Below are 27,235 nucleotides of genomic sequence, written 5' to 3' on the forward strand. Positions count from 1 at the left end.
TACACTATTTGAAAACTAGAAATGATTGAAATCCCTCAGCTACTGTACAAAGACAGCCAGGGACGGAGCATCCAGACTTTTATTACAATTCATGGTCAATTTTATAAGGGAATTGAATGATAGCAAATACATAAAATGTTACTGTTGCTATATGTTACTCTGCCTCCATTCTGAAAATTTATTCCTTGAGAAGTGATACAGGCATGGTAATGGCACTAAATTACCAATTGTTATTTTTACCGTTTATAATAATTTTCAAACTAGAATGTAATTCATCACAACCGACTTGCGGAAAAGGGCAGTTAGCTTTCTGTCAGAAAATCTTAAATTAGAAAACATGCACTAGAAGGCAAATTAATTTGCATCAGTTTTATTCCGTAATTCAAAACTAATATTAAGGGGCCATAACAGATACTAATGCACATAACATGTAAACACTATCAATCTAATGTATTTAACTTTGGCTGGTAATATGAAAACAAACCCTTCATGTAGTTCAGCTGCATAAAAAAAAGGAATAATGAGAAATATTTTCTGCTCATATTTGTTTGAAAGATACTGGTTGTACATGTACTGCCCATTTATATTTGTTTCCATATAATACCAAACTACAAACTTCCCATTTAAACATGGGCAGCTGTTCTTAAGTCCCTTAACTCATGAGAAATGGGTCACTTCTTTTTTTGGTTCTGTCAGATGATGGCTGATTTGTCAAAATGCTCTAGTTACAGCTCCAATGACCACCTCACAGTTCAGTGGCAGTGAAATGGAAAATAAAAGGAAGAAGTTATATCAGGAGCAGGAAAAACTGTGCACCAGAAGAGCCCTACTTCTTTGCTTATTGCCAACATGCAAGAATTAGAAAGACTGTCCAATTCAATGACAGGAATGCCAGTATCTAAAATTCCATGAAACTATATACACATACGTAAATTATCTATTAGTTCTTGCATCAGAAACTTGGTAAGAGAATTGAGTTACCTTAGGTATTGAGACATAAGTGTTTCTATAAACAGTGGAGAAGAGGCATACTAGGTAATTAACTATAACACCTTTCCCACAATGCTTTCTTATATTGAAAAAAATAGAGTGACAAGGAAAGGGGGATACTGTTAGCAACCAGCCTCTTCTCAGCAGGCAATATCAGTAAAGCTAAAAAAACCTGAAAAAAAACTAAATTCCTGCCAACATTGCCGAATCTTTCACATGGTCTTCTAAACAAAAAAGTCTTCCTGTTCTTTGTCCAGTCTGCAGTGGAAGTTATGAGTAGGGAAGTCCATTACCACTGTAATTTTGGCAGTCTTTCTTACTTAGAGCAGTCAGCTCAATGCTATGCTTCCCCCTCTAGAAATGACCAGCCGTTTAGGCTTTAGAGCAGAATCTGGACTACTCAGAGGACTACAAAATTAAGATTCAGAGCAGAATTTTTTTTTAATCTCTGGATTAATTATGTCAGTTGGAGTAAGCTGTTTGTGAACTGCAGGGACTTAGCTAATGTATGGACTACGTAAATTCTTTGGAAGAGAAAAACACCCAGTTGACTTTTTAATCACTAAAACACTACGTATTAATACTCTTGTTGTGGTTCCCTCAACAAGATGTATTGACTTTGATATTTTCATCTACAGAAATCATGACAATATTAAGCAAACTTTTCCATATAGTTTTATTAAAACTTTATACAGCATTCTTTTCAATTTTATTTTTAATTAATTGGGGGGGGGGCAGAAAGGAAAAGCAAATTAAAGCTTCTGATATCTAGGCTTCTGTGAAATTTGAGGACAACACCTGATGTCATCTTTCCCTGAGTTGACTGTGTAGCTAAGAACACTCCAAATAATTGCTTGCTCCTTATATGCATTTTTGGGTACAGTCTCCCTTTCCTCTTCTCAGAAAATTCTTATTACACTCGGTTTTATCAAAAAATCAATGATAGGATGATGTTTCTGACACCCGAGGTCATACCCTGTCATGTTTCCATTTGCCAATCAATACCAGGGTACAGTTTACAGTGAAGAAGGTGTAAAACAGAATAAACCACAGCTAGGGCACTGTAGGAATCATCTGCAGCATACTACCAATTACACAGGAGTAACAGTTTCAGCTGGTGATTGGGAACTGTGCTTCAAAAGCAGGCAGTGCAATTACCATATGCTCAGAGCAGTCAAGTCACGATGCTGTGGGGGGTAATGATTTACATGTCAAAACAGTAAAGAAGTATTTTTCATGCTTAATCAATAGGTGTGGAGGTTAAATACTATATACTTCAAAAGGAGAATGGAGATGTGACTTTGAAGTTCATAATCATTCTAATTAGAGACTGGGTAAGACTAAAAGGTACTGAAGATTACACTGCAATGTAACTCTGCAAGATGAAATTGGTTCACATTTAAAGAGTGCATACACTTTAGCGGGTAAAGGATAATCCTTAAAAATATAAGGAAGTACAAAGAAGGAAGTAGCTTTTATTAACTTCCTTGGCAAAAAAAAACCCCTACCCACCTCTTAAATCTAATCACTGAAGTGGTGTGTTTCATGTATTATTCAAAGATGGTCCAAATAATGACAGTATAGTTTCCTCATGCCTCTCAGTTCCTGACAAGCAAATATGAATCTGAGAAGGGGTGATACAGACTAGGCCTTTAACCCACTAGAAAATCATATGGAAAGTGCTAAGGTGACTCACAAGGCTGCACATTAAAAGGCTTTCAAAATACAATGCATGCCTGCAGTTTCACATCAGCAAGCTCGTCTTAGAAACATGTTAAAACTCATCTCTTTTCAGAGTGGACAAATTTAAATCTTCCTTTTCATCCTCTACAGGCAAACGTATGGTCAATGTGTGTATAGCACTTCAGTGGTTTTATGTCATTTTATTTCTCTTTTATACAGCAGCCTACCTTTAATGCCATCATTTATTACTGCCTTTGGAAGTGCCCTCCGTCCTGATAAACTCATAATTTTCCTTAACACTCACTTTTGGAGCTGTCATCTGTTCTTTGATGAAATGTATGTATGTGAGTGGGGAAGTTCAGATGAGGAATGGTGTTTTCTTTGGTTTGGGAAGGTTTTCAGAGCAATTTAGTGAAGCATAATGAACTCACCAAAGGTGGGTTTAGAGTTTCTAAAAGCTACGCATCTAGTCTAAGCAAGTTGTCCTTGTCCTTGATTCCACTGTGTGGTCAATGAAGGAAAGCTGACATTTTCATGATGAGGACAAACTGCTTTTTAGAGGTATCTCTCTCTCTCTCACCCTTGCCATCCACTCATTTGTAGTAGAAGCTGCAGCCATGAGTCTGATTAGATGCTTAAATTCAGCAGCAATGAACTCAGTTAAATGTGAGAGGACTCATTCTACTTTCTGCACTTTTCCTTCGGGATGTATAACTGCTTCCTATGTCAGTTGGAGAATCAGCTTTGAACTGAGGCTGAGGTTGTCTCTTCCATTTAATTTCTTATTTTGTTAACAAGTTAATCATTTAGTGACACTTTAGTAAGAGAGGGAGGGGAAATAACTAACGACAAAAATGTAATTATGAAGGTACTATGAGAATTATTAATGAATGGAATAAAGTTCATTTTGAAGTCAATATCTAAGTTTGATGAATAAAATGTGCATTTTCTGATAAATTTTAGTGAAAAATGTTGTATTTGCCACCCTCTTCCAATTCCCCTCCTCCCGAGTTCATGATTAGAGGGAACAATTAGACCTTTTAGAGGCATTTTTTTCTTGCAGTCTAAAAGTGTAAATGAGCTCTGTAATGAATAAATGTATAAACCCCACTAACATTATCTGCCCTGCCTAGATAGAAACACATGGAAAAAAGTACACCATCAGTATTTTACAGAGGACATATATAAACTGTGTAACAGTGCCTTAGGAAGTGGTCCTTCAGTTAGCACTGAATATGCAACGTCTCAAGAGGGTGAAGCAATATGCCCACAACAGCATAGCAACTCCGTGCCAAGCAAAGTAGCTTCTCCTTGGCGGAAAAGCTTATGAACTGAAGTGTGCTGCTATGATAAGACAGTTGCACTGGTTTGGGAGTCCAAAGCATCTCCCACTTGTGCTGCTCTATGATGTATGGATGCACAGCCTCAGGATTGCTCGCTTCACGAGGAGGCTATCTTTTCTGTAATCTGAGTTCCATTTGCAAAACTAGTATCTGCTTTTAGGACTGATCAACAATCTAAATAAGTCTTGAACACTTTGCAGTGACTTACTAACTTCTTCAAATCATGTGACCCTAGCCATCCCAAATTCAAAATGCATCTCTGGATTTTCCTCTGCATTGGAACAACAGGTTTCCTATGGCAAATATACAAGAGTTAAATCAAATTTTCAACTGTTATAAATGCTGTGTAGCACAAACTGGTTTTGCCTTCTGTTATTAAGTGAAATTGTACCCTTTCCCCATTTTCTTCTCTTCTGTTCTCCCAAACTGATTCTTCCAACTTCAGCTACACAAGAAACTGTATCACAGAGCAAAGTAAAAGATTAAGGTATGAGTTGGAAGCAAGGTTATTGAGAGGTATTCAGATCACTACAGGAAGCATAGCAGCTTTCATTTAATTACCCAAACATAAGTTGGTAGAAGTGTTAGTATATAGCAACAAAAATGTGCAGCATGGTCAAGGGAATTGAATCAAATGGACCAGAACTATGAGAGGCCCTCTAGGGACAGGACAGAGGTGCATGCAGTAACATTCTGCTCTGTGTTATCATTAAAAAGTCCTAATGTCCATTTCCATTTCACCAGTCATACAATGATAGCACAAAAATAACTCAATATTAATTAGATAATGGAATGGGAAAAAGTGAGCTGATTTGGGTTTAAATCCAATAAGAAAGAGACGCTGACAGATGGCTAGGAAAAATAAATGGGTATTACACCAGAGCACTGATTTTTGTTATTTGGTTTAAAAAAATGTGAAACTTTAAAACCTCAATTTCTTTTTTAATATATTACAGTTAACATAAAGGAGCTGGGCAAAATAATCATGGATTATATTCTTTTTTCATGGGCATTTTGGCTACAGGTATGGATTGATCTCTTTATTTTTCTGAGAAACTTATCTTTTTATGGCCTCTCTTTTTAATCTGTAAATCAGCATAACATAAGCAGAAGTAAAACAGTAATCTATTATAAACTTTCACTGTTGAAAAGAAATAAAAATAATTTCTCTTTAACTAGCAAACAGTTCTTACACAAATTTCAGACTAAGTGCTATTCCACAGAGACAGCCATAAAAACAGTGCATTTGAAGTGACCAACTATTATAGGTTAAAAATAAATTAACTGGAAAGAGTATTTTCATTATGGATTGTATCATCCCTGAAAACATAGTTAACAACCCAAGAAAGTAATCAACACTATAAAGAGAGATAAAAAACTAAAGAGATAAATAAAATTCTGGAAAGTTATATTACAGTTGTATTATACTGTCCTAAAAATAAAACACATCTTAAGCAATCATGCAGGGAAAAAATTTAAAACGATATGACAAACAGCACCAAAACTACTTCAAGCGTTTGACTGGCGAAGGATTTGACTGTCACCAACTGACAAAATGATGGTTTTAACAAACCTGTTTAGAATTGCTCTCCACCTTCTGCACAAGCCTATCCCAGCGCTGGGCAAAATTTTCAAGACGACTTTCCAGCTTTTGAGCCACTGCTTTATTTTTCACAGCTACAAGGAGGTCTTGGCTGAGCGACTTCAGCTTACCCATCATTTGCCTTTTCATTTCTAGATCTCCTTTTAGGATCTGTTAAACAAAGTAACAGCAGGAAGAACAGTAATTCATACACACACAAAAAAACCCCAAAACCAAACCCAACAAACTTAGAAGAAAAATCCTAAAGAGAGCATCATAAAGAACCCAAAATGGGTAAGGATATTTCACACAAACTCCTATACTTCCATGCTGTTGTTACTGTAAAAACTACTGGCAGAGCTGACATAGTGGAATGGACACATTGCACTTCACAAAGCAATACAACATGACAGGTGGAGCAACTCCAGACATCACAGCATGCCTCAGGTGGTGACATAAATCAAAAAGCTAACAGCTGTGTGACATTAATAACCTCAAAACTGCACTAATGTTAACAACTATATCAACATTTCAAACAATGTTTCCTTAAAGTTTTGTTGTACTTTGTCATATATTGCATATTAAAACTCACTGGGGAAAAAACTGTTTTCTAGAAAAATAATATTTGACCCCAAACCAGGATGAAAAAAAAAAGAAAGCTCAAAGAAAATAAGTTTGGTTTTGGCAGTATTGAAGAACCATACATTTCTCATCTTCCTCGGATCTTGGCAGGCTCTGGTTACATGGCAGTAGCCTCCCATGGAATGGGGAAGCCTTGGGAACCCCAGGAGCTCTGCTGAGTGTGCCAAGGAAAGGGCCCTGCAGCTGGGAGCCTGGAAACTCCTGTGTACAGCCTCTGCACTCTGTAAGCTGCCATACGGCTTGAACCCATGGATGCTAATGGAAAAGGAGAAATCAGAGAAATCTACTGCAGTAAACTGCCAAGGGATCTTGAAACTCCCGAGATCTATACATGCAAACCTCTCTACGAAGTAGGCTCTTCACAGCTCTAAGTCATCCATAGCTCCAGTTCTCACCTGCGTTTATTTTTTAATGCCTCCACTGGTTTACTCCATTGATTTTCATACCTTAAGCATTCATTCTCTACACCCTAATCTGTGCTAACCATGGCCAAATTTTGAACTCTCTATACAGCTGAGGATTGCAGTCTAAACCCCAAGGCATGAAAGGGATAATTAAACAAATATTTAGACAACAGAATTTAGTCTACATATACTTTCCTGTAGCCATATCATCCAAAATTGTAATCTAAAATACAGCTCACTAAAAGAAAGATTCATAGTCTTTGTAATCAGTACTCTTTCCGTTCAGATGTGGTTTGAAACATCATAATTACTAATGTTAGATACAGTTAATATCAAATTGACATGTCCTTAAGAAATAGCAGCTAACACACTTTATATTTAAGGATCTGTTTGCATAGTATCAGATCTAACAGAGGGAGCAGACTAGATGTAAAACAATTTACCATCCTAAAATTTCAAGGATTGCTGTATTTGACTTTTTTTTTTGCCTACAGTGTCACAAAAAGCGCACGTGAAAGCCACTACACACACTTACTGAAATAATAAAAAATGGTACCCTATGAAACATGATCAGTGAATTCTGAGCAGCAGTGTTTTATTTCCAACCTCCACAGCTGACAAGAGCTGTATAATACACATATGAGTTCAGCATCAATCCCAGATACATGGAACACAATCAGTAAGTGAAACACTAGACAGAGAAGGATGCTAAAGCTTTCTATGTCAAAGGTACCGCTCACTACTACCTAATATGCTTTTGTGATAGCTACAGTTAACCTGTAAAAATATACTGGTGGATTCTGTTTTCACATTTCCTTACTGAAAACCTGTCAATGTGCTACAGTAACCAATAATATGCTCTAGTTTTGTTTTTTTCCGGTACAAGAATAGACCTAAAATACTAATGAGCTAGCAACAAAATATGTAATTTACCTATCTGCAAGAGAATAAATGGTATTATTTGCTTTATGAAATTAATTATCAAATAACTCAGTCATAACTTCTGTCAAGTGCATACTGTAAACTCCAATATTTGAACATTATGAAGTCGTTTCCTTATTTGTTGGTAATGTGCTTCTACTAGTTGTTTTTTGTTTTCAAGTTTTTAATTATTGCTGTTTTTCTTTAACTTAAACATCACTGAAAACTTTCTTTGCTCATTGTAACATTCTAATCAGCAACATCTGCTGTAAGGTAATTGTTCGGCTGCTGAGAGATTTATTCCAGTAAAAAATAGTGTAATATCTAATTTATCTCTTCTAATAAGTAAAGAAATTTGCATTAAGTGAAGCAAAAGCAGATTTAACTCTATATTAATGGAATATTTACTATAAATATATAGACCTAGATCTTGTATACCTTTGCAGTAGATCTCAACATGTTTTACGAAAAAGAGGAACACCATCACCTCCATTTTACAGGCTGCAAAACTTATGCACAGGACATGAAAACAACCAATCAAGCCTGTGCCATAAATGACAGTAAAATTTCACCTCAGTCTGTCCACTTATGTTCTATATTCTCAGTGCATCACATCCTCCAGCTTAGTCCATGCTCTATGTTACACTTCGCCTTGTGTAAGAATTCAGAGACAATTATAGTGACAGTGAACAAATGGTAAGTGGAAAATTAAAAAAAAACCAGCTGCTTTGAGGAAATATTTTTAGAACTAGAGCAACTACCCATCAACATCAGAAAAAAAATGAAGAAAAGTCAGTATTAATACATGCACGAAGTAGTAAAGCCTAAACAGTTTTTCTGACCTTTAGACTAAGCAGATCCCAAAAGAGAGTTAATGATAAAGGAGATAAATTTTCACATACAAATACTGAATGAATCCTCTGCAACAAGCCATTTGAGATTATTAAAACACAAAAATTTCTTGCAAAAAACACTTTTATCTGAACAAAAATGCTTACAAATAGATATTATGGGTACAGTACACAAATTAAGAAGAAATCTAACTGTCTTTATACCAATTTTAACACGTTAGAACTGGGTGGATTGCTACACTGATCAAAAATATATTTTACACATTCATTCCAGTAACAATGAAAACGTGACTGCTATAGCTGAGGGAAAAAGAGGGACAGCATCTGTACGGGGTTTACATGGCAAGATTTTGGCAGCAGGGGGGCTGCAAGGGTGGCTTCTGTGAGAAGACACCGGGGGCTGCCCTCATGTCGGATAGAACCAGTTCCAAACGGCCCCAAAACAGATCCACCGCTGCCCAGAGCTGAGCCCATCAGTGACTCTGGTGGTGCCTTTGTGATAATACCATTAAGAAAGGGTAAAAAATGCTGCAAAGCAGCTGTAAGAGAGAGGAATGAGAAAAATGTGAGAGAAACAGCCCTGCAGACACCAAGGTCAGTAAAGAAGGAGGGGGAGGAGGTGCTCCAGGCGCTGGAGCAGAGATTCCCCTGCAGCCCGTGGTGAAGACCATGGTGAGGCAGGTTGTCCCTCTGCAGCCCATGGAGGACCCCACGCCAGAGCAGGTGGATGTGCCTGAAGGAAGCTGTGATCCTGTGGAGAGCCTGCGCTGGAGCAGGTTTTCTGGAAGGACCTGTGGCCCCACAGGGGACCCACACTGGAGCAGTCTGTTCCTGAAGGACTGCACCCCATGGAAGGGACCCCCGCTGGAGCAGTTCACAAAGAACTGCAGCCCATGGAAAGGATGCACGTTGCAGCAATTCATGAAGGACTGTCTCCTGTAGGTGGGACCCCACGCTGGAGCAAGGAAACAGTGTGAAGAAGAAGTTGCAGCAGAGGCAAAGCATTATGAACTGACTGCAACCCCCATTCCCCGTCCCCCTGTGCCACTCAGGGGGAGGAGGTAGACAAGTCGGGAGTGAAGTTGAGCCTGGGAAGAAGGGAGAGATGGGGGTAAGGTGTTTTAAGATTTAAATGTTCTCATTTCTCATTATCCTACTCTGATTTGGTTGGCAATAAATTAAATGAATCTTCCCCAAGTTGAGTCTGTTTTGCCTGTGACAGTAATTGGTGAGTGACTTCCCTGTCCTCATCTCGACCAATAAGCTTTTCATCTTATTTTCTGCCCCTGCCTTGCTGAGGAAGGGGAGTGAGAGAGTGGCGCCTCACAGACAGCCAAGGCTAACCTACCACAGCATCAGAACCTTTTGGACATCCCGAATCTCTCTTCTGTTAGACAGATTTCAAAACATTTTGTCTTCTACTGCCCAGAGTGTATCCCAACCTCCGTACATTAGAGTATTCTGACGCCAAATTGAATATCAAAGTTTAATTTACATAGTTTTATTTAAAATGTTTTAACTTGTCTCCTTCTCCCAGTTTGAGAGAATTACATCTGAGAAAGAATCTACAGAGAACTAATATTTGTTAATAATGGTCAGCCTGCAGTCAAATCATTAGAAAGGATCAAATTTGGGGGAAACACATGCTTGTTTATACTAAGTTAAACAATCAGAATTTGGGCTGCAAAAATCTTCCAGCAATCCTAAACCAGGAATACATATATGGAGATTTTGGTTCAGGAACAATCTCAGTCTTTCTGCTTACTCAAAATCTTTATTGCTGTCTGAAAATATATGCATACCAACTACTAGTTTAATAAATGTTGGTAAATGAAAGCTTACTTTTAAGCAGTAATAGTGCTTACTATCAAAAATCCTGTCTTAACTAAAATTAATAGTGTATTTCCTCCCACTTGAGAAACATGAGATGAAATTACTGTGGAGAAGACACTGATGTATTTCTGCATCAGCAAGCAGTAGTTATACCCTAATTTCTTTAGAAGTATCCTGAAACACAAATATGCATAAAAACTACCAGCTGCTCTTTCTTATTTTACCTTCTATTTGTTACTATGTGATGTTTGATTAATGTGAGGTAAGAGTTAACATTTTTTTCGTACTGTGATCAGCATCTCAACAGACCTATTTCACTTCAGTCACTTTAAAAGGTTTAGGATCTTGTAGGAGGGTTGTAGAATTTCAAATGAACAGTCATAATGCCAAATGGTTTAATAAAATACCTTCAGAAATTTCCTTCAGGCTTAAGAGACTGAAGTCTGGCTAAAGAACATGACCTTAATCTTGCCAAGTTGTGCATATAAGACAGACAGGAAAAATAGGCTGGAAGCTCTTATGCCGTATCATGATATCAAACCTAAAATTCTTAAGATCTAACAGGACAAACTAATACTGTAATTTCCTGCTGGAAATGATTAGACAATTGAGGGACCAAGCTACCGTATTGTTAAGAGTATAAACATTTTTATATTAGTAAAAGAATGTATGTTTATTGCCTCACAGACTCACCTTTACAATTCTGGAAAAAGCTGGCCTAATAATAAAGGTGATTTTCATGACAGCTTCTCCTTTACTACATCCAAACACATCTCTGTGTCCAAAATAACATATGCTAAAAGACAGGCATGATTTGCATGTCAGGGTCAGGATACCATGATCCCATTTTTCCCTATTTCTAAAAGCCAGTCCAAGAGTGGAAGAATATATTCCCTGACAAGAATTTTCATGAGGGAAATGCATTAATACAAATTCCCTCTGATTCAGAGAAGACTAAAATAGTAAATCTTCATGCACAAAACTCCTCACAATTTGGCATTGTGTGAAGCTAAAAATATATACTCACTGTAATTTGGAGATGACTGCTACTAGGTCTAAAACCTGACAGAGGAATTCCAAAAGTAGAAAATATTTTTCTGCTACAAATCAAAGAGACTAAAGAGGCAGTGTTTCTCCAGCATACCATCAACATTTAAATATCTAAACTATTGCATTATGGATCAGCTCTTTCTAAAAACATCAAAGTTATTCATGTGCAAAAAAGACTAAGTTGCTATTAATAAACCCCGCCTGTTCTGTCAAAGATGACATGATTCTTGTTGAGGTTCAGGGGGATGGAAGAATCACTTTATTTACTCTGGTGTTCAAACATTCACTTTTATGAAAGACCGCAATGCTTTCATGAGAGTAATGCTTAACAATTTAAGCTGGCAACATAATTAACTTCATAAGAGTGTGTACTTATTTCATTAACCAAATTTATGAAAATAGTACTAAAGGAAAGTATTTCCTTCTTAACATCATATTTCCAAGCAATTCTGAAAGGTACCCAAACTGGTTTTACCCTTAACACTTTCAAACTATTAATAGCCTGCTACTTCACAATTTGCGATAAACGTTTCAACCCCCAGTTCCTATTTCCTCCAGTAACGTGCCGAAATCCACAAGTACTAATTTATTGAATAAATCTGAATTTCTTGCCATAAATTTTTCTTCATGAAGGTACTCTAAAGCATCCTGAGTTGCCTCTAATTCATTATGCATTAATAAAAGCCTGGCTTGAAGTCAACTTCAAGATTGCTTACACATTAGATTACTAGAATTTCCAAGAAGCATATACACTGAGACACATGAAGAGTTCCTTTCCTTTACAAAGAAGTTGACTTAATCCTAAGTAATCTTTAATAAAAACCCAAGTCTGCACTTCTAAATATATGTTTTTATTAACCCCTAAAGAGCTACAGAGGGAAAAAGGAGGGTGTTGGGGGAAAGAGTGTGGTAGCATAATAATTCAGTGTCTTAAGATTATGCTAACAATCATACTTTGGGGTCTTGAATTTGGGGGGGGGGGGGATCAAGAAATATTAACTTCTTAGTCATTTTATGAATCAACAGGGACATTTACCACTAATTCTGGACCAGCTGCAAGGTAATTATGAATTAAACAATCAAGCTGTAATAATTTTAATTAAAAAAAAATATACATTTATATATGTGAGGATAAAATTCAGTAAATTTTAAAAACATCACAGTTACTTAAACTTCAGAAACGTCATGGTATTTTTATTGATCAAAAACCCAAATGTTTCTGCTTTTAATATAGAAGGATGAGAAGGACATCAATTCTAAAATATTTTTTAAAAATCTAAGGTTGAGCCTACTGTATAACCAAATAGTTAATAATAAATTGAGAATCGTTCATGCCTGAAAATTCTAGTATGTAAACTGTAAAACCAAGTCTTGAAATAATGCCTAGGACACTTTTTTTTTCCCCTCCTATTTGACAAAACAAATAATAATAGTTCTGTTTAAACAGAAGATTGCCAATGAAGTTCCTATTTACAGCAATAATAATTTACCTGTTTTAACAAAAGCATAGACATAATGTTTCCTTTCCTCTAAATGCGTAAACAGTCATTGTTACGTACAAAAATAGCACATACCATACCATTTTCTTTACAAAGGTCCTAATGCTATAAACCCATTTGCAAGTCTAGGCTGTGACAAGTTTTCCACCTCTACAGGCACAGCATCTTTCTAGGCCAGTCAGACCCACATTCCCTCCATGAAGACGATACATACTAGAGTATTTTCTGAAGAGTGAGGTAGAGGACATGTTGAAAAGGGTGCATTTTACGTATATAACTAGATTCCCAAAACACAGTCGAAGTATAGTTGTAAAGTAACACTAATGTCAGCATTTCACAGCTTTTGAATCTGTAGCTTTTTCAAGGTCAAGGAACGTATAACAGGTTTTGCTGTGTGATAAGTACTTACTCATATGCATATGTCTTTGTACATATACATATATACTCAGTCTCACACACAATATATACATCAATAGTATCAACAAAAAAACTTTCAGTATAAAAGTATACATATTTTTAAGACACTCAAATGTTACTTCAGTTCATAAACTTTTGTCTGAAGAGACAACCAAGGAAAACATCTGTACCTATCGGTTCCTTTATCAGCAAGGCCATGGACCAACCTATTCCATCCATGTGAGACAACATCCATTCCCAAAGTATGAAACAGCTGTTCTGTTAAACCATATTGTCTGAGAGGGGGATAAAGCCACATGCACTGAGATTCATGAATAAGAAAGTTTAACATAAAATAGGAGACTGAGAAATACACACAGCTAATTTGCGTAGATTGGTCAGCATTTCGTTTTGATCTTTAAAGCCAGTTGTATGAATTTTGCTCACTGCATCCTCTTTCTCAGTAAGCCATGCATCAAAAAGACACTGAAAGAAAATTGGAGAGAAGAGAATGAAAAGGCTTCAGTCAGGCCTTTCCTAGTGCAATTTTTTGAAGCACATTCCAATTCATAACTCCTAAAACTACTCACCTGCTCTTCTGCAAAGTGCTGCCATTTACGAAGAAGATCTTGCAGAAGGACCCATCGCTCTTCTGTCCATCTGCAGATGGCTGCCCACCGGTTTCCAAAGTGCTAGAAAGAAAGAAACAGACAATAGAGGTTTGCCTGTTTACATTTTTTTAAAACAAGGCAATCTGATTTTCCTATGGCATTACAGATTTTTGTGAAAACACTTTCCTAATTCACTTTTTACAGTCTTAAGCCCTTAAAATACATTGCATGTCACACTGAAATGGATCTTATCACCATTTGAAATAAAACCAAAATGGAAAGAATAGGAAAAGCAATAGAGCCAAAACCAGAGAATTTTAATACTAATCTACACAGTTTTCTATTAAGTCTCTAGTACTACGCTCTCAAAAAAACCCTCAGTTTGAAAACTTTACAATGCCAAAAACATAACTACTTGAAACGTAATTACAGTGGCCCAAAGATGTGATCAAAGCAAAGAATTACCTGGTTCTTAAGTTGCACTGTCTGTGCAGTTGATCTAAGTTCTTACCTCTTTTAAAATATTGCAGTGGAAAAAACCCCACCACCTTAGAAGCTAACACACCAGCACAAATCCCACTGAGGTTTCCCAGATATTTGTAGCATATGCTACTATATACTTTTTAAAATTACACAAAACACTACCTTGTTCTCTCTCCCTTTTTTTAGTTGAAATAAAGCATTATTACTTTCTTTTGATTTCCTACTAGCCTTTATTGAAAAATGCCTAAGACAGAGGATGAGACTTAACACTGCTGTGATGGTGCGACATGCTATAAAACTTTTATTGCAACAATTTACAATGATTTAATCACCCCTGAGCATCATATGCAAATTATTCAGCTGCTCCCAATAAAAAAGCTTTATAAAATCTGCAAGATATTCTATACTACTGCATTCTTATTTTTTCATCTATTTCAAAAGCACATGTCTTGACAAAAGGAAAAATAATTTCTTCCTTTTTTTATATTTGTTTTTTCACTTGATCATTCTTATGGATCCCTTATAACTTGAGATATTCTGTGATACTATATTTTTCATAGAGACTATAATTTAATTTTAGTAAAAATGTAGTGTCCAAATGGTGGATTTTTAAAACCAAGGGATTAAAATTTGAACTGTATTTTCTATCAGGAATGAAAGAATTTTATTTTGCACTGCCTAGGAAATGAAAAGTAAAATTTCAGGATGCCATTTGAATTTGTGGCTTTACCAATTTTATGTCAAAGTAAAAAGTCAGCAGATATGATGTTTTTCATTGAGTGAACACTAAAACCGTAACAAATCTTGCAGACTAAACAGGCAGCTGTCATGCCATTGAGTTATATCATATTAGATATTGGCTCAATTTCAAAAAATGAAAACTATCTCTAACCCACTAGCATAATAATGCTAATTTAAAAACATGTCAATTCTTAAACAGCTCAAATATGTTACACAGTAATACAGAGAAGTATTCCTTTTCAGTCACTTACTGCATAAATACAAAGTAGGTTTTGAGAAAGTTATTTTGTTTGCCTTTTTTAGGCTTAATATTAGGATCGTGGTTTTGGTATATATTTGGAATTATGTAATGCGTATTTGCTTTCTTTCCTAATTAGATCTAGACAAAACACAAGCAATTTTGCAAATCTAAGAACAAGACGTCTTTTCACATTAAAATCATATTTGGTGTTAGTGTTTGCTTGCCATAAAACATAATGTGATCAAAGATCACCAATTCAAGCAAACACAAAAAAGTTCAGGTTTTGAATGTGAATATTTCAGAAAGCTAATTTCAATATTAACAGAAACAAATACTTGCTGGTGAAACCTTTATGCCCTCAACTTAGCAGGTAATAGAGTACAACACATTTTACCCATTCATTTTACCCACTCATCATTAAATAAAATTGCCAAATGGTATGACACAGAACAGTGTAGAAAATTATGCACAGCCTGCTAATCCAAATTTTCTTTTTTTTTTAAATTACTTTTTTCCTTTTATAAAGAATTCACAATTTCATAAATAGTATTTACTAGTCTCACAGGCTAAATGCTATGTATACCATAATGCATACTCAGTAACGCCTTTTCTGCAAAAAATATATTTTGATTAATTTCATTGATTTGAAAAACTAAAAATTTTAACATAACAAAATAATGAATTATATTTAGTTTCATTTGTCCTGAATCTGATTATATTTCCAGTTTAGCTCAAGACAGTCTCAACACCTCCATCCTCCTTTTTCTCCAAGCCCAGAAGACAACCTAGCAGATCTGCAAGTTTTTTATATTCAGTTGAACATTTTTTTTTTTACCTTGACTGCTTTGCTTGCTAATTACTAGTTCAAAAATCATAAGCATACCCTTCCTCATAGCTCAGATGCTTCTAATCTGAACCCTGATCTGAGACTCTGTCTTTCCTAATAATTCCCACAATTCAGGATAATTATTATTAGTTAACTACTCAAAAACACTGTACATGATTCAAAGAAGTCATAAGAAGTGGTTTCTTGTTATTCTTTAACAAGGTCCAAGCCTAAGTACTTCATTTTTGCTATACGTCCTTTCTTCCCACTCTCATAGGAGAAAAATTTCTTAATTTCTAAAATTATATATATACAGATGGTGAGGTGAATCACATTTGGTTATTTTGGTGCCTGATTTGCACTGAAGTTTATGGATACTAATTATGTACTGCACTTTAAAAATACACTTACGTTTTTTACTGAAAGATTCATAAATCATCCCAAAGTTAAGCAGCAAAGGTTTTGGCACCTCTGATTTAGATTAATGTTTTTAGAAAAATCTTTTCATGGCCAGACATCTCTCCATTGGTAATGCAGATGTAGATCAGAATAAGTTACACCACATATATCTAACCAGTATTTTGCACCTGCCCAAAATTTTGAATTCTCATACAAGCCAAATACAAGGCCTTTGTTAAGAAAAAACGTTTCATTCAAACAGGACCTCTAAAAAAGAATGAATGGACTTTCATAGATTCTACATTTTTCTGAAGAAAATTTCATTCTTAAAGTGTGCAACACCATGAGTTATGCAAGTTCTTACATCTCCACCTTGCAAAGGGACTTATATAATGGATATATACTTATATATACATGCATAGATGCAGAAGAAAACTTGGAGTTGGTGCAAACATACACTAATCTACACAAACAAATAACAAACTACTTATTACTAATTTAATAATAATTATTTAATTATTAAATAATCAATAATCAATTAATTACATGGGATGGATAATATATTTGAGATAAACTGAAAAATCATATTTAAATGATTAGATTTTTTCTTCTCTTTTTAATTACTTCCCCAAAACTGGTTAAAAAATACAAATATTTCTTTTTCTAAACTCTTTTCAAGGAGAACACCCTAAATATTCTCTATTAGAATATGAAGCGAACCGAAATTAATTTGAGGTATATCACCCCATACAATACAGCACCATATTAGATACTTGAAGTAGGAATATCTACAAAGTTCAGCCTGGTTTGAGCTATCAATTTAGTCCTAGGATCATTAAATCTACACTTACATGACTCCTTTTCTACCGCTAACTGCAATTCAGCACAGATCCATAGGAATACATACCATGCGTTACCGCCCATAAATCAAGTAATCGCACATAATGAATGTCCTGGTCATTGGTATACAAGCATCATTTTCCTTGATGTCTATGATAGCAATAGCAACAGGCGCTCACATAGGTGTATTGTCATGTATGTTCTGTTACTTAATTTCTCCATATGTGTCAGTATATTGTATTTGATTGTTTAAATTTAAGTTATGCTAATCGTAGACTAAGCCTCAAACTCAGTTCCCTATCTTTGTCTATGCTATTTTTTATACCAGACTTCTATTATATTGCATTCTTTTGACGTTTTATAAATAAAGCAATAAATCTTTTATTGATAAAAAGTATTTTATAAAAATCCTTATCCCTGAGTAGTTTTTAAATATCTCACATTCAAGCAACTGACTTTTCTTACCAGTCCTCATGAGAAAATACAGTTTGCTCTCAACACCTGCAGTAACATCTTCATCAACTTGCCTTTATCACTATGATATACCTTGAAAAATGTTTTTTCTTTGCTCATCTAGAAAACACTAAAAACTCAAGAGTATAAGATCAAATATCTGGCTCTGCATTTACTCCAAGAAATGCATTGATTTGCATACTAAAAAAGTTTTGCTGATTCAATACAAAATACTATTTTGAGCGTATGATTTCAAAGAGCCACAAAACCTACAGGGTTTTTTTGTTTGACAAGTGTCCTGGTTTCGGCTGGGACAGAGTTAATTTTCTTCCTAGTAGCTGGTATAGTGGTGTGGTTTGGATTTAGTGTGAGAATGATGTTGATAACACTCTGATGTTTTAGTTGTTGCTAAGTAGCGCTTCTCTTAAGCCAAGGACTTTTCAGTTTCCCGTGCTCTGCCAGCAAGCAGGTGTGCAAGAAGCTGGGAGGGAGCAGAGCCGGGGCAGCTGACCCGAACTAGCCAAAGGGGTATTCCATACCATGGAACGTCACGCCCAGTATATAAATAGGGGGTAGTCGGCCAGGAGGCGTGGATCATGGCTCTGGCATCGGTCAGTGGGTGGTGAGCAATTGCATTGTGCATCACTTGTCTTTTCTTGGGTGTTATTTCCTTTTTTTTGTTATATTCCTTTTTGTTACAATTATTATTACTATATTATTATTATTAGTTAGTAGTGTATTTTATTTTACTTTAGTTATTAAACTGTTCTTATCTCAACCCATGAGTTGTACCTTTTTTTTTTTCCCTCCTCCTCCCCACCCCACTAGGAGGGGGGAGGGGGAAGCAGCTGCATGGTGCTGAGTTGCTGGCTGGTGTTAAACCACAACAACAAGACATTTTATTTTAATAAAATAAGTAAAATGACTAAATAACTGCACTGATAAAAGGGTTAATACTGTGACCTGCCTTAAACCTCTTATTTCTCGTGAGAGATCATAACAACCATGACACCAAGATACACTCTTTGGTTGAATACGTTTAAGACACAAACCTTTAAGACACAAAGTTTCAAGTCAGAAATATCACGTCAGAACTGTCTATTTATACAGTAGATATTGACTACTAAATCATATGGTGCTCAACTTTACCTCCTTATTCACATCAAATAGTAGTCGATGCTGTAAATGGCCTGTGTGATGCCTGGAAACTCAGACTGCACCAAGGGTTTTGTTCCCAACACCTAGGAAAACAGATCTCCAGAGAAACTGACTGAAGCCAGATAAAAAGTAAAATGCCTTCCTGCTCCCTTGAAATGCCTCTTTTTACAGCCCTAACTAGAATTTTCAGAGAAATCTGCGTGTAAAAGAAACTTTTCTTTGTATTGAGAAGACTCTGAAAGAATACTCTTTATGACTACAAAAAGCAGAAGACAAAATATTCCTAGCTGGCAAATAGGCCGAAGTAAGGAAACATGAGAACAGGAGAAAATGAGTAAAACCAGCACAACTCTTGGGAACACTGGAGTGAATGTATAAAAAGTGAAATAATATGCCTCAAGCCTGCAAAGTTATTGTCTATATACAAAATCAATTTTTTTAAAAAAGAAATATTTAGTGCATTCATAGAATTTCTCCCATGTAGCAATAAGCAGTGTGTGTAATTCTGAAATGCTCGTACACCAACGCACGCAGTATGAGAAACAAACAGGATGAACTGGAAGCACTGGTCAGCTCCCAGAGCTACAATATCATTGGTATGACTGAGGCGTGGTGGAATGAGTCCCACGACTGGAGTGCTGGGATGGAGAGCTACAGGGTGTTCAGGAGGTATAGACAGGGCAGGCAAAGTGGAGGTGTCACACTATACATAAGCGAGAGGTTTGATTGCACAGCCGTTACAGTTAGTGATGATGTGGTGGAGAGCCTCTGGGTAAGGATTAGGGGGACAGAAAACAAAGGGGATGTTGGAGTGGGTGTCTACTACCAATCGCCCAGCCAGGATGTGGGCACTGATGAGTTATTCTATAGGCAATTAGGAGAAATTTCTGGATCGATAGCCCTTGTCCTTATGGGAGGTTTCAACTTCCCAGACATCAAATGGGAATATCATACCGCTCTGACAAGCAGGTCTTGGAAATTCTTGAAGTTCGTAGGACATGATAACTTCTTGTCACAGGTACTCAGTGAGCCAGCTAGGAAAGATGCCCTCCTAGACTTGCTGTTTCTGAATAGAGAGGGATTCGTGGGGGATGTGATGGTAGGTGGCTGTCTTGGCCACAGTGATCATGAAATGGTTGAGTTTAAAATTTTCAGCATAATGAGAAAAAAGGACAGCAGAGTTGCTACTCTGGACTTCAGAAGAGCAAACTTTAAGCTATTCAGGGAGCTATCTAGCAGAGTACCCTGGGAATCTGCTGTTGAGGGCTCAAGAGTCCATAAGTGCTGGTCGGTCTTTAAGAACCACCTTTTAGAAACACAGGAGCAGGCAAGTCCACTGTGTCATAAGTCAAGCAAGCGGGGCAGAAGACCAGCTTGGCTGAACAGGGAACTCCTCGTGGAGCTCAGGAGGAAAAAGAAACTGTATGATCTCTAGAAGCAAGGTCAGGTTTCACAGGAAGAGTACAGAGCTGTTGTTCATTTATGCAGGGAGAAGACAAGAAAGGTCAAAGCTCAATTAGAGTTGAGACTGGCCAGTGTTGTTTCAGACAACAAGAAGGGCTTTTTTAGGTACGTTAATAGCAAGAGGAGGTCTAAAGAAAAGTATCGGACCGATACTCGTTGAAGATGGTCATCAGACTAAGAGGGATGAAGAAAAAGTGGAGGCATTGAATGAAGTTTTGGCCTCAGTCTTTAATAATACTGACAGACCTCGGGCTGCCCGGTTCCCTGAGTCAGAGGACCACGACTGTGGGAACAGGGACTTTCCACTTGTGGACACTGAAATTGTAAGGGACCAGCTGTATCAGCTGAAAGTTCACAAGTCCATGGGGCCTGATGGGATTCATCCCAGAGTACTGAAGGAGCTAGCGGATGTTATGGCAGGACCCCTCTCGATCATCTACCAAAGGTCTTGGGAGTCTGGGGAGGTCCCTGCTGACTGGAAGCTAGCCAATGTTATTCCAATCTACAACAAGGGCGTGAGGGAAGACCCAGGGAACTACAGACCTGTTAGTCTAACCTCAGTTCCTGGAAAAATTATGGAGAAGATTATACTGGGTACTATTGAAAGGCATTTAAAGAGTAACACAGTCATCAGGCACAGTCAACGTGGGTTCACACAGGGAAAGTCCTGTTCAGCTAATTTCATATCCTTCTATGATAAGGTCACCCACCTAGTGGATGTAGGAAAGGCAGTGGATGTAGTTTTTCTGGATTTTAGTAAGGCTGTTGATACTGTCCCTCACAGCATCCTTCTGGACAAGTTGTCCAGCTGTGGGATCAGCGGGTTCTCGGTGCGCTGAATGAAGAACTGGCTGAAGGGCAGAGCTCAAAGGGTTGTAGTGAATGGGGCTGCATCTGGCTGGTGACTGGTCACCAGTGGTGTTCCTCAGGGTTCAATTCTAGGGCCAGTCCTGTTCAATATATTTATCAATGATCTGGATGCAGGAGTTGAATGCGCCATTAGCAAGTTTGCTGATGATACCAAACTGGGAGGTGCTGTTGATTCTCGAGGGACAGGAGGCCTTGCAGAGGGATCTAGATAGATTGGAGCATTGGGCTGTGATTAATGGGATGAAATTTAACAAGTCCAAATGCCAGATTCTGCACCTAGGGTGGAGTAACACCGGGCACAAGCATAAATGGGGAGAGGAGTGGCTGGAGAGCAGCCCTACAGAAAGGGATCTGGGGGTGCTGGTGGACAGCAGGCTCAATATGAGTCAGCAGTGTGCCCTGGCAGCCAAGAGGGCAAACCGCATCCTGGGCTGCATCAAACATGGCATAACCAGCCGGTCAAAAGAGATGATTATCCTGCTGTATTCAGCATTGGTGCGGCCTCACCTTGAGTACTGTGTGCAGTTCTGGGCCCCACAATTTAAAAAGGATGTGAAGGTCCTGAACGTATCCAGAGGAGGGCAACCAAGGTGGCAAAAGGGCTGGAAGGAATGTCCTATGAGGAGCGGCTAAGGACTTTGGGCTTGTCTAGTTTGGAGAAAAGGAGGCTGAGGGGGGACCTCATTGCTCTCTACAGCTTCCTGAGGAGGGGAAGTGGAGAGGGAGGTGCTGATCTCTGATCTCTTCTTCCTAGTATCGACTGATAGGACGTGTGGGAACGGTTCAAAGTTGCATCAGTCAGGGAAGGTTTAGACTGGATATCAGGAAGCATTTCTTTACCGAGAGGGTGTTCAAACACTGGAACAGGCTTCCTCGAGAGGTGGTTGATGCCCCAAGCCTGTCAGTGTTTAAGAGGCATTTGGACAATGCCATTAACAACATGCTTTAAATTGGTCAGCCCTGAGTTGGTTAGGTAGTTGTAGGTCCCTTCCAACTGAAACAGTCTATTGTATTTTTTTAACATTCCTCACTTATTTTGACGTATTTTTACAAGAACTACCCATAAATCATCTTCAGTCAAAGGATAGTACCCTGAATAATATGAATATATAATAGTGTAAATTACACTTTCAGCTCCTTTCCCTCAGCAGGGGAAAAAGCTATCAAGAAGCAGTTGATACATTTAATGCAGATCTCTTTCCAGCACAGACCCTGACCCCTGAAGCCTGGGGAGGGCTCTAATTTGAGCTAGCCCACACAAGTCCTTAAGGGACCTATTGTCTGCTGGGTATAATTAGAGAAAAAACTCCCTGCATTCATGGCTTCTCTCTGTTATGCAGCCATTTCTCTGGGCTGAAGAGAATTTCCCACATTTTTCCTGAGAAATGAGTCAGACTACAGCAACAGATTTGCTAGTACAGTCCTCTGATTTTGCAGCACTAAACGTAGACTTGAGCCTTACTCAGCAGCTGCCTTTTGGTAAGTCTCTGGATTGAGCCTAATGGGGGTCTAGGAGTTATAACTCTAAATAGTCAGTTCTCAGCAGCAGCATAAACAGATAGAGCCTCACAACATGTCACACACTGGTATGTCAAGTAACCAATGTGTCCTGGTTTCGGCTAGGACAGAGTTAATTTTCTTCCTCGTAGCTGGTATAGTGTTATGTTTTGGATTTAGTAGGAAAATAGCGTTGATAAAATGCTGATGTTTTTAGTTTTTGCTAAGTAGTGTTTATACTAAGTCAAGGATTTTTCAGCTTCTCATGCCCAGCCAGCAAGAAGGCTGGACGGGCACAAGAAGTTGGGAGGGGACACAGCCAGGACAGCTGACCCAAACTGGCCAAAGGGATGTTCCATACCATATAACATCATGCCCAGTACATAAACTGGGGGAAGCTGGCTGGGAGGGGTGGATTGCTGCTCAGGAACTAACTGGGCATAGGTCGGCGAGTGGTGAGCAATTGCGTTGTGCATCACTTGTTTTGTATATTCTAATTCTTTTAGTATTATTATTGTCATTTTACTATTATTATTATCATTATCATTACTTTTCCTTCCTTTCTGTCCTATTAAACTGTCTTTATCTCAACCCAAGAGGTGGTGGGTTTTTTTTTTTCCTCAATTCTCTCCCCCATCCCACTGGGTGGGGGGAGTGAGTGAGGGCTGCATAGTGTTTAGTTGCCGCCTGGGGTTAAACCATGACACAATGTTATGTAAAAGTAGTTTTAATATTCACACTCACCTAGGCTAGCTGTAATCTCTCAGACTACCTTAGGGCAACAGCTGTCTGTAAGAGAAGCACTGTAATTGTGTTTACTTTTATTTTTCCAAGCAAGGTTAACTTTTCTATGGATAATTTGTTTCAGGAGACACTTTTGGCTTCTGTGCCATTAACTGCCTCTTAAATAGATTTTTTGTTTTGGCATACGCAATAAATCTTAAGAGCTTCTATAATGTTCATTTGAAGCCAGTATAGATGCTTGTCATCCCGTTGAGACTTCAAATCTGTAAATGACCTTTTTATGGCTTTTAAAATTGTTTTATACAGATGCCTGCATAAATATATGCTTTATATACATATATTTATATATATGAAAATATTTCAGGAATCACCATCTCAAAAAGATTTTCAAAAAGAAAGGCATAACTGAATTGCACCTCCTTGGAAAATGCAGCCTTGACTACTACATAGCAATAACTGTTCACTTTCTTCCAAATCTGATCCTGACCAGTATCTCACTCAGGCAGTCTTATTAAGCTCTTTTGTCTGACAGTGCATGCTCCTGTTTTGTTCTACTTTTAAAAGTCAGACTGGCAGATACATAAGCAAGCTTTGAACTTTGCTCCATTGTGCTTTTTGTCAAATGCTCTAATGGTTGTGCCTGCCAACACATTGTATCTCCCGTGCTTATATTCAGTTTGCAAGTGACCTGTCCAAACAGTCTTTCTGTACACTCAAAAAAAAGGATGTAACATTTTGCTAGGATAGTAGGTGGACTATGGTAACTTAGTTCTCCTGGGCATAAAAGTATGAAAGTTTGCACACCTCCCTAACACCCTAAACCCCATAGCTTTATATCTGTATTTTGTTTTTATTAACATCTGTAATCTGTTACATATTCTGTGACTTCCAGAGCAATGGGATTATTGAACTTTTCTTTCAGATTCTTCTCTAAGACAGTGTGATTCAAGGAGGGAACTGAACAGCAGCTGGACTGTTCCATGCCACCCTGCACTCTGCTCTGAGCATGCTTGTGCTGCAGGGTATGGCGCCTCAGGAACTGCCTTACTGGCATCTTTCAAGGAATATACTTTCTCAATGACAGTAATAATTGGGCACACTTTATCCCAATATCAGGTGCCTTCTCCACTAGTACAGTTACAAATGGTGTATTTCCATTGTGTTCCATTTACACTCATCATTCTTTGTGTTTCTTTAATGGGTAAATGTATTGCAGTAATGTCTGAGTTCTAGTTCAGGTTGGATTCCAATATGGGTCAGCCACAGAAGATGCATGGGATATAAATGGTACCTTTGCAACCAGTGCAATAATAGGGCGATGCAGCTGTATCACCTGATGTGCTCTTAATTGTTCAGATATCTTTCTAAAGATGTGAAATTAGATTAAATGTCCAATAATCCACCAACCTTTCATTTGCTTTTCACACTATTAAAAAAATCTCAGTTGTACATCTTCTAATTCATGAAGTGCAGTAAATATCAAATACCATCAATAATTTTCCCTTTTTTTGTCATACTTTACCATAGGCCTCTTTGCAAGAACCTACTGTTTGCCAACATAGAATAATATCCTGGTTGAACCTTTTCCCATTCATTTTTGTATTTCATTTAATTTTTCTTCCTCTTCCATTCAAGGTATTTTCCTAGTTTAGTTTAGGTCCTGGAACCGTGTGCTTGCAAGGGATCTGCTTTATTCCACTGAAAAGAACACAAGGAGCTGGCAAGAAATTCTGGAAGGTTAAGACTGTCTTGAGCAGGTACACCACAGTTCTGACACTTAAGATGAATTTAAAAGGAAGTAATAATTGACAGATCAGTAGAGGCTGCATTGTTACCTTGATTGGGTTGTGCTCCTTGAGTGACTAAGAAGATGCAGTAAAGAAAACTGAGACTTATTTTTGAAGTGGCAGTGCTCAGCATCTTAGCCAAAAGCCATCTTATTACCTACTCTAAATTCCAGACTAATTGCTGATTTACTGGTATTGGTACCCAAACTAGCTAGATGCAAGAAAGCACACAGATATGTCTGTGTTACAGTTATACCTTCCAGCTGAATGTATTGATAGATTCTCTAGAGAAGCCTTAGGCTTCAATGATTCAAAAACCAGAAACCTTTTTATTTTCTTGGGTAATGAAGCAAAATGAAAGAAAAGTACTTTTTCCTTTCTGAAAGAGAAAAATAGAAGGAATCTTGGTTGTAGTACTGCCATACTTCTTGAGCAGCAACCCTGGAGACCTGACCACCAACACAGGAGTATCCTTCTTCAATATATCTGAACACTAATTATCCATTTAAGTTCATTCAGAAGTTACAGTAAGAGCATTGCAATATAAATAATACAGTAAGAGAAACTTTTAAAGATGCAAGTGAAATACTAAACTTTCTTCTAATAAAAGCTAATATTTGACAATTTTTTAAAACATTTTGGCTGCTAGGTTTATCACAAATGTATCTCCAATGTGTCATTCTTTTAAGGATACTCAAGTAATTGTATTTAGAAAATACAATATATGGAAGGTTTTGTCTGTTGATTGTTTAGGCTTTGGGTCAAAATGCAATTTAGAACAGGTTTGGATTGCAAGGGTGTTGCTGCTAACTTCTCCCAATTCTAGTACTCTAGAAAGCCTTGTCATAAGAATCCTAAATGATAAACCATTGTAAAAACCATGTATACTGAAGAGAATATACACTGAAACAGAGAAATGAAACTAAGGACAGGCTGAGATGATTCCCTTCATTTCCTAGGAAACATGTCCACGAGAAACTAATGGGAAAGAAATGATGACTTCCCCCAAAAAAGTGTTTTAGAAAAAACAGCATCTTCTTAGTATTTCTTGATAACCATTATTTGTCTACAAAAATATGATCCTGTACCCATTCACTATTTGGTTTTGCTTATTTTTAAAAAGTCCTATTTCAATTTTGTGGGACCAGCATTGCCATTAAAAGACACACATATTGGGCTTTATTTAAAATGAATGTGCCTTTAAGCACTTGCCAGTGGATAACGACACTTTACGTTACTATAACACCAAAATATACCACATATATCAAAAGTTTCCCATCAGAAGAAAAACACTCCGTTCTCAATAACTCACACTCTGCTGAATTGCATAGATTCTTACGTGCAATATCCTTCTCCTTAACTACAACAGAGAATCATGCTACTTCTGTCAGGAGTAATGAAATACAGTTAAGAAATAAAAGATAAACACTTGTCCTTGGATAGATAAAACAGGTCGATACCGAAGGAATCACAAAAAAAGAAAGTTGCTCTCAGATATTTGTTTTTTCTCCAAAATACATGCATTTATCCTTCTATGCAAAAGTCCTACAGAAATATTTAAGATCATCCTCAGAAATACCTCCTGAGATACACCCAATGCTACTAATAGTTCTTCTTCAACGTTATTAACACTTAATGCCACTGATAGCTTTTTCTCTGAGAGACAGAAGTTTAGTCGTTACCTGAAGCTGCTCTTCCAGTGCAGCAGTAGCTCTGTCTCCACTGTTTTCATCCACCACCACTACCATATGTGTTAGAGAATTCACCTTGACTTGTTCCTGTTCCAAATCTTCTTGAAATGTCTATAATTAAAGCATATGTGTTAGAAAATGTGTTCCAAATACAGAAAATGCTGTGTGTTTGGAGTCCCACTGACTAACTTGCATAACTAACCAACTATAAGAACTTTATAATCCTATTGCTGTCA

The 27,235-nt window shown here is 37.4% G+C and overlaps 1 protein-coding gene across 2 annotated transcripts in view; it reads right to left on the reverse strand.

The window, feature by feature from the left end:
• The window catches only part of DMD (dystrophin), a 922,027-nt gene that overhangs the window by 784,639 nt on the left and 110,153 nt on the right, over positions 1-27,235 (reverse strand). For both annotated transcript variants that reach the window (XM_050904429.1, XM_050904437.1), the window contains exons 8-11: positions 26,991-27,110; positions 13,785-13,886; positions 13,573-13,680; positions 5,590-5,769 (exon numbers count right to left, since the gene is read on the reverse strand). In XM_050904429.1, coding sequence (XP_050760386.1) covers positions 5,590-5,769; positions 13,573-13,680; positions 13,785-13,886; positions 26,991-27,110 — 510 coding nt within the window. The remainder of the gene's footprint in view (positions 1-5,589; positions 5,770-13,572; positions 13,681-13,784; positions 13,887-26,990; positions 27,111-27,235) is intronic.

This window comes from Gymnogyps californianus, chromosome 1 (genome assembly GCF_018139145.2).
Source record: "Gymnogyps californianus isolate 813 chromosome 1, ASM1813914v2, whole genome shotgun sequence".
Taxonomy (NCBI): Eukaryota; Metazoa; Chordata; class Aves; order Accipitriformes; family Cathartidae; genus Gymnogyps; species Gymnogyps californianus.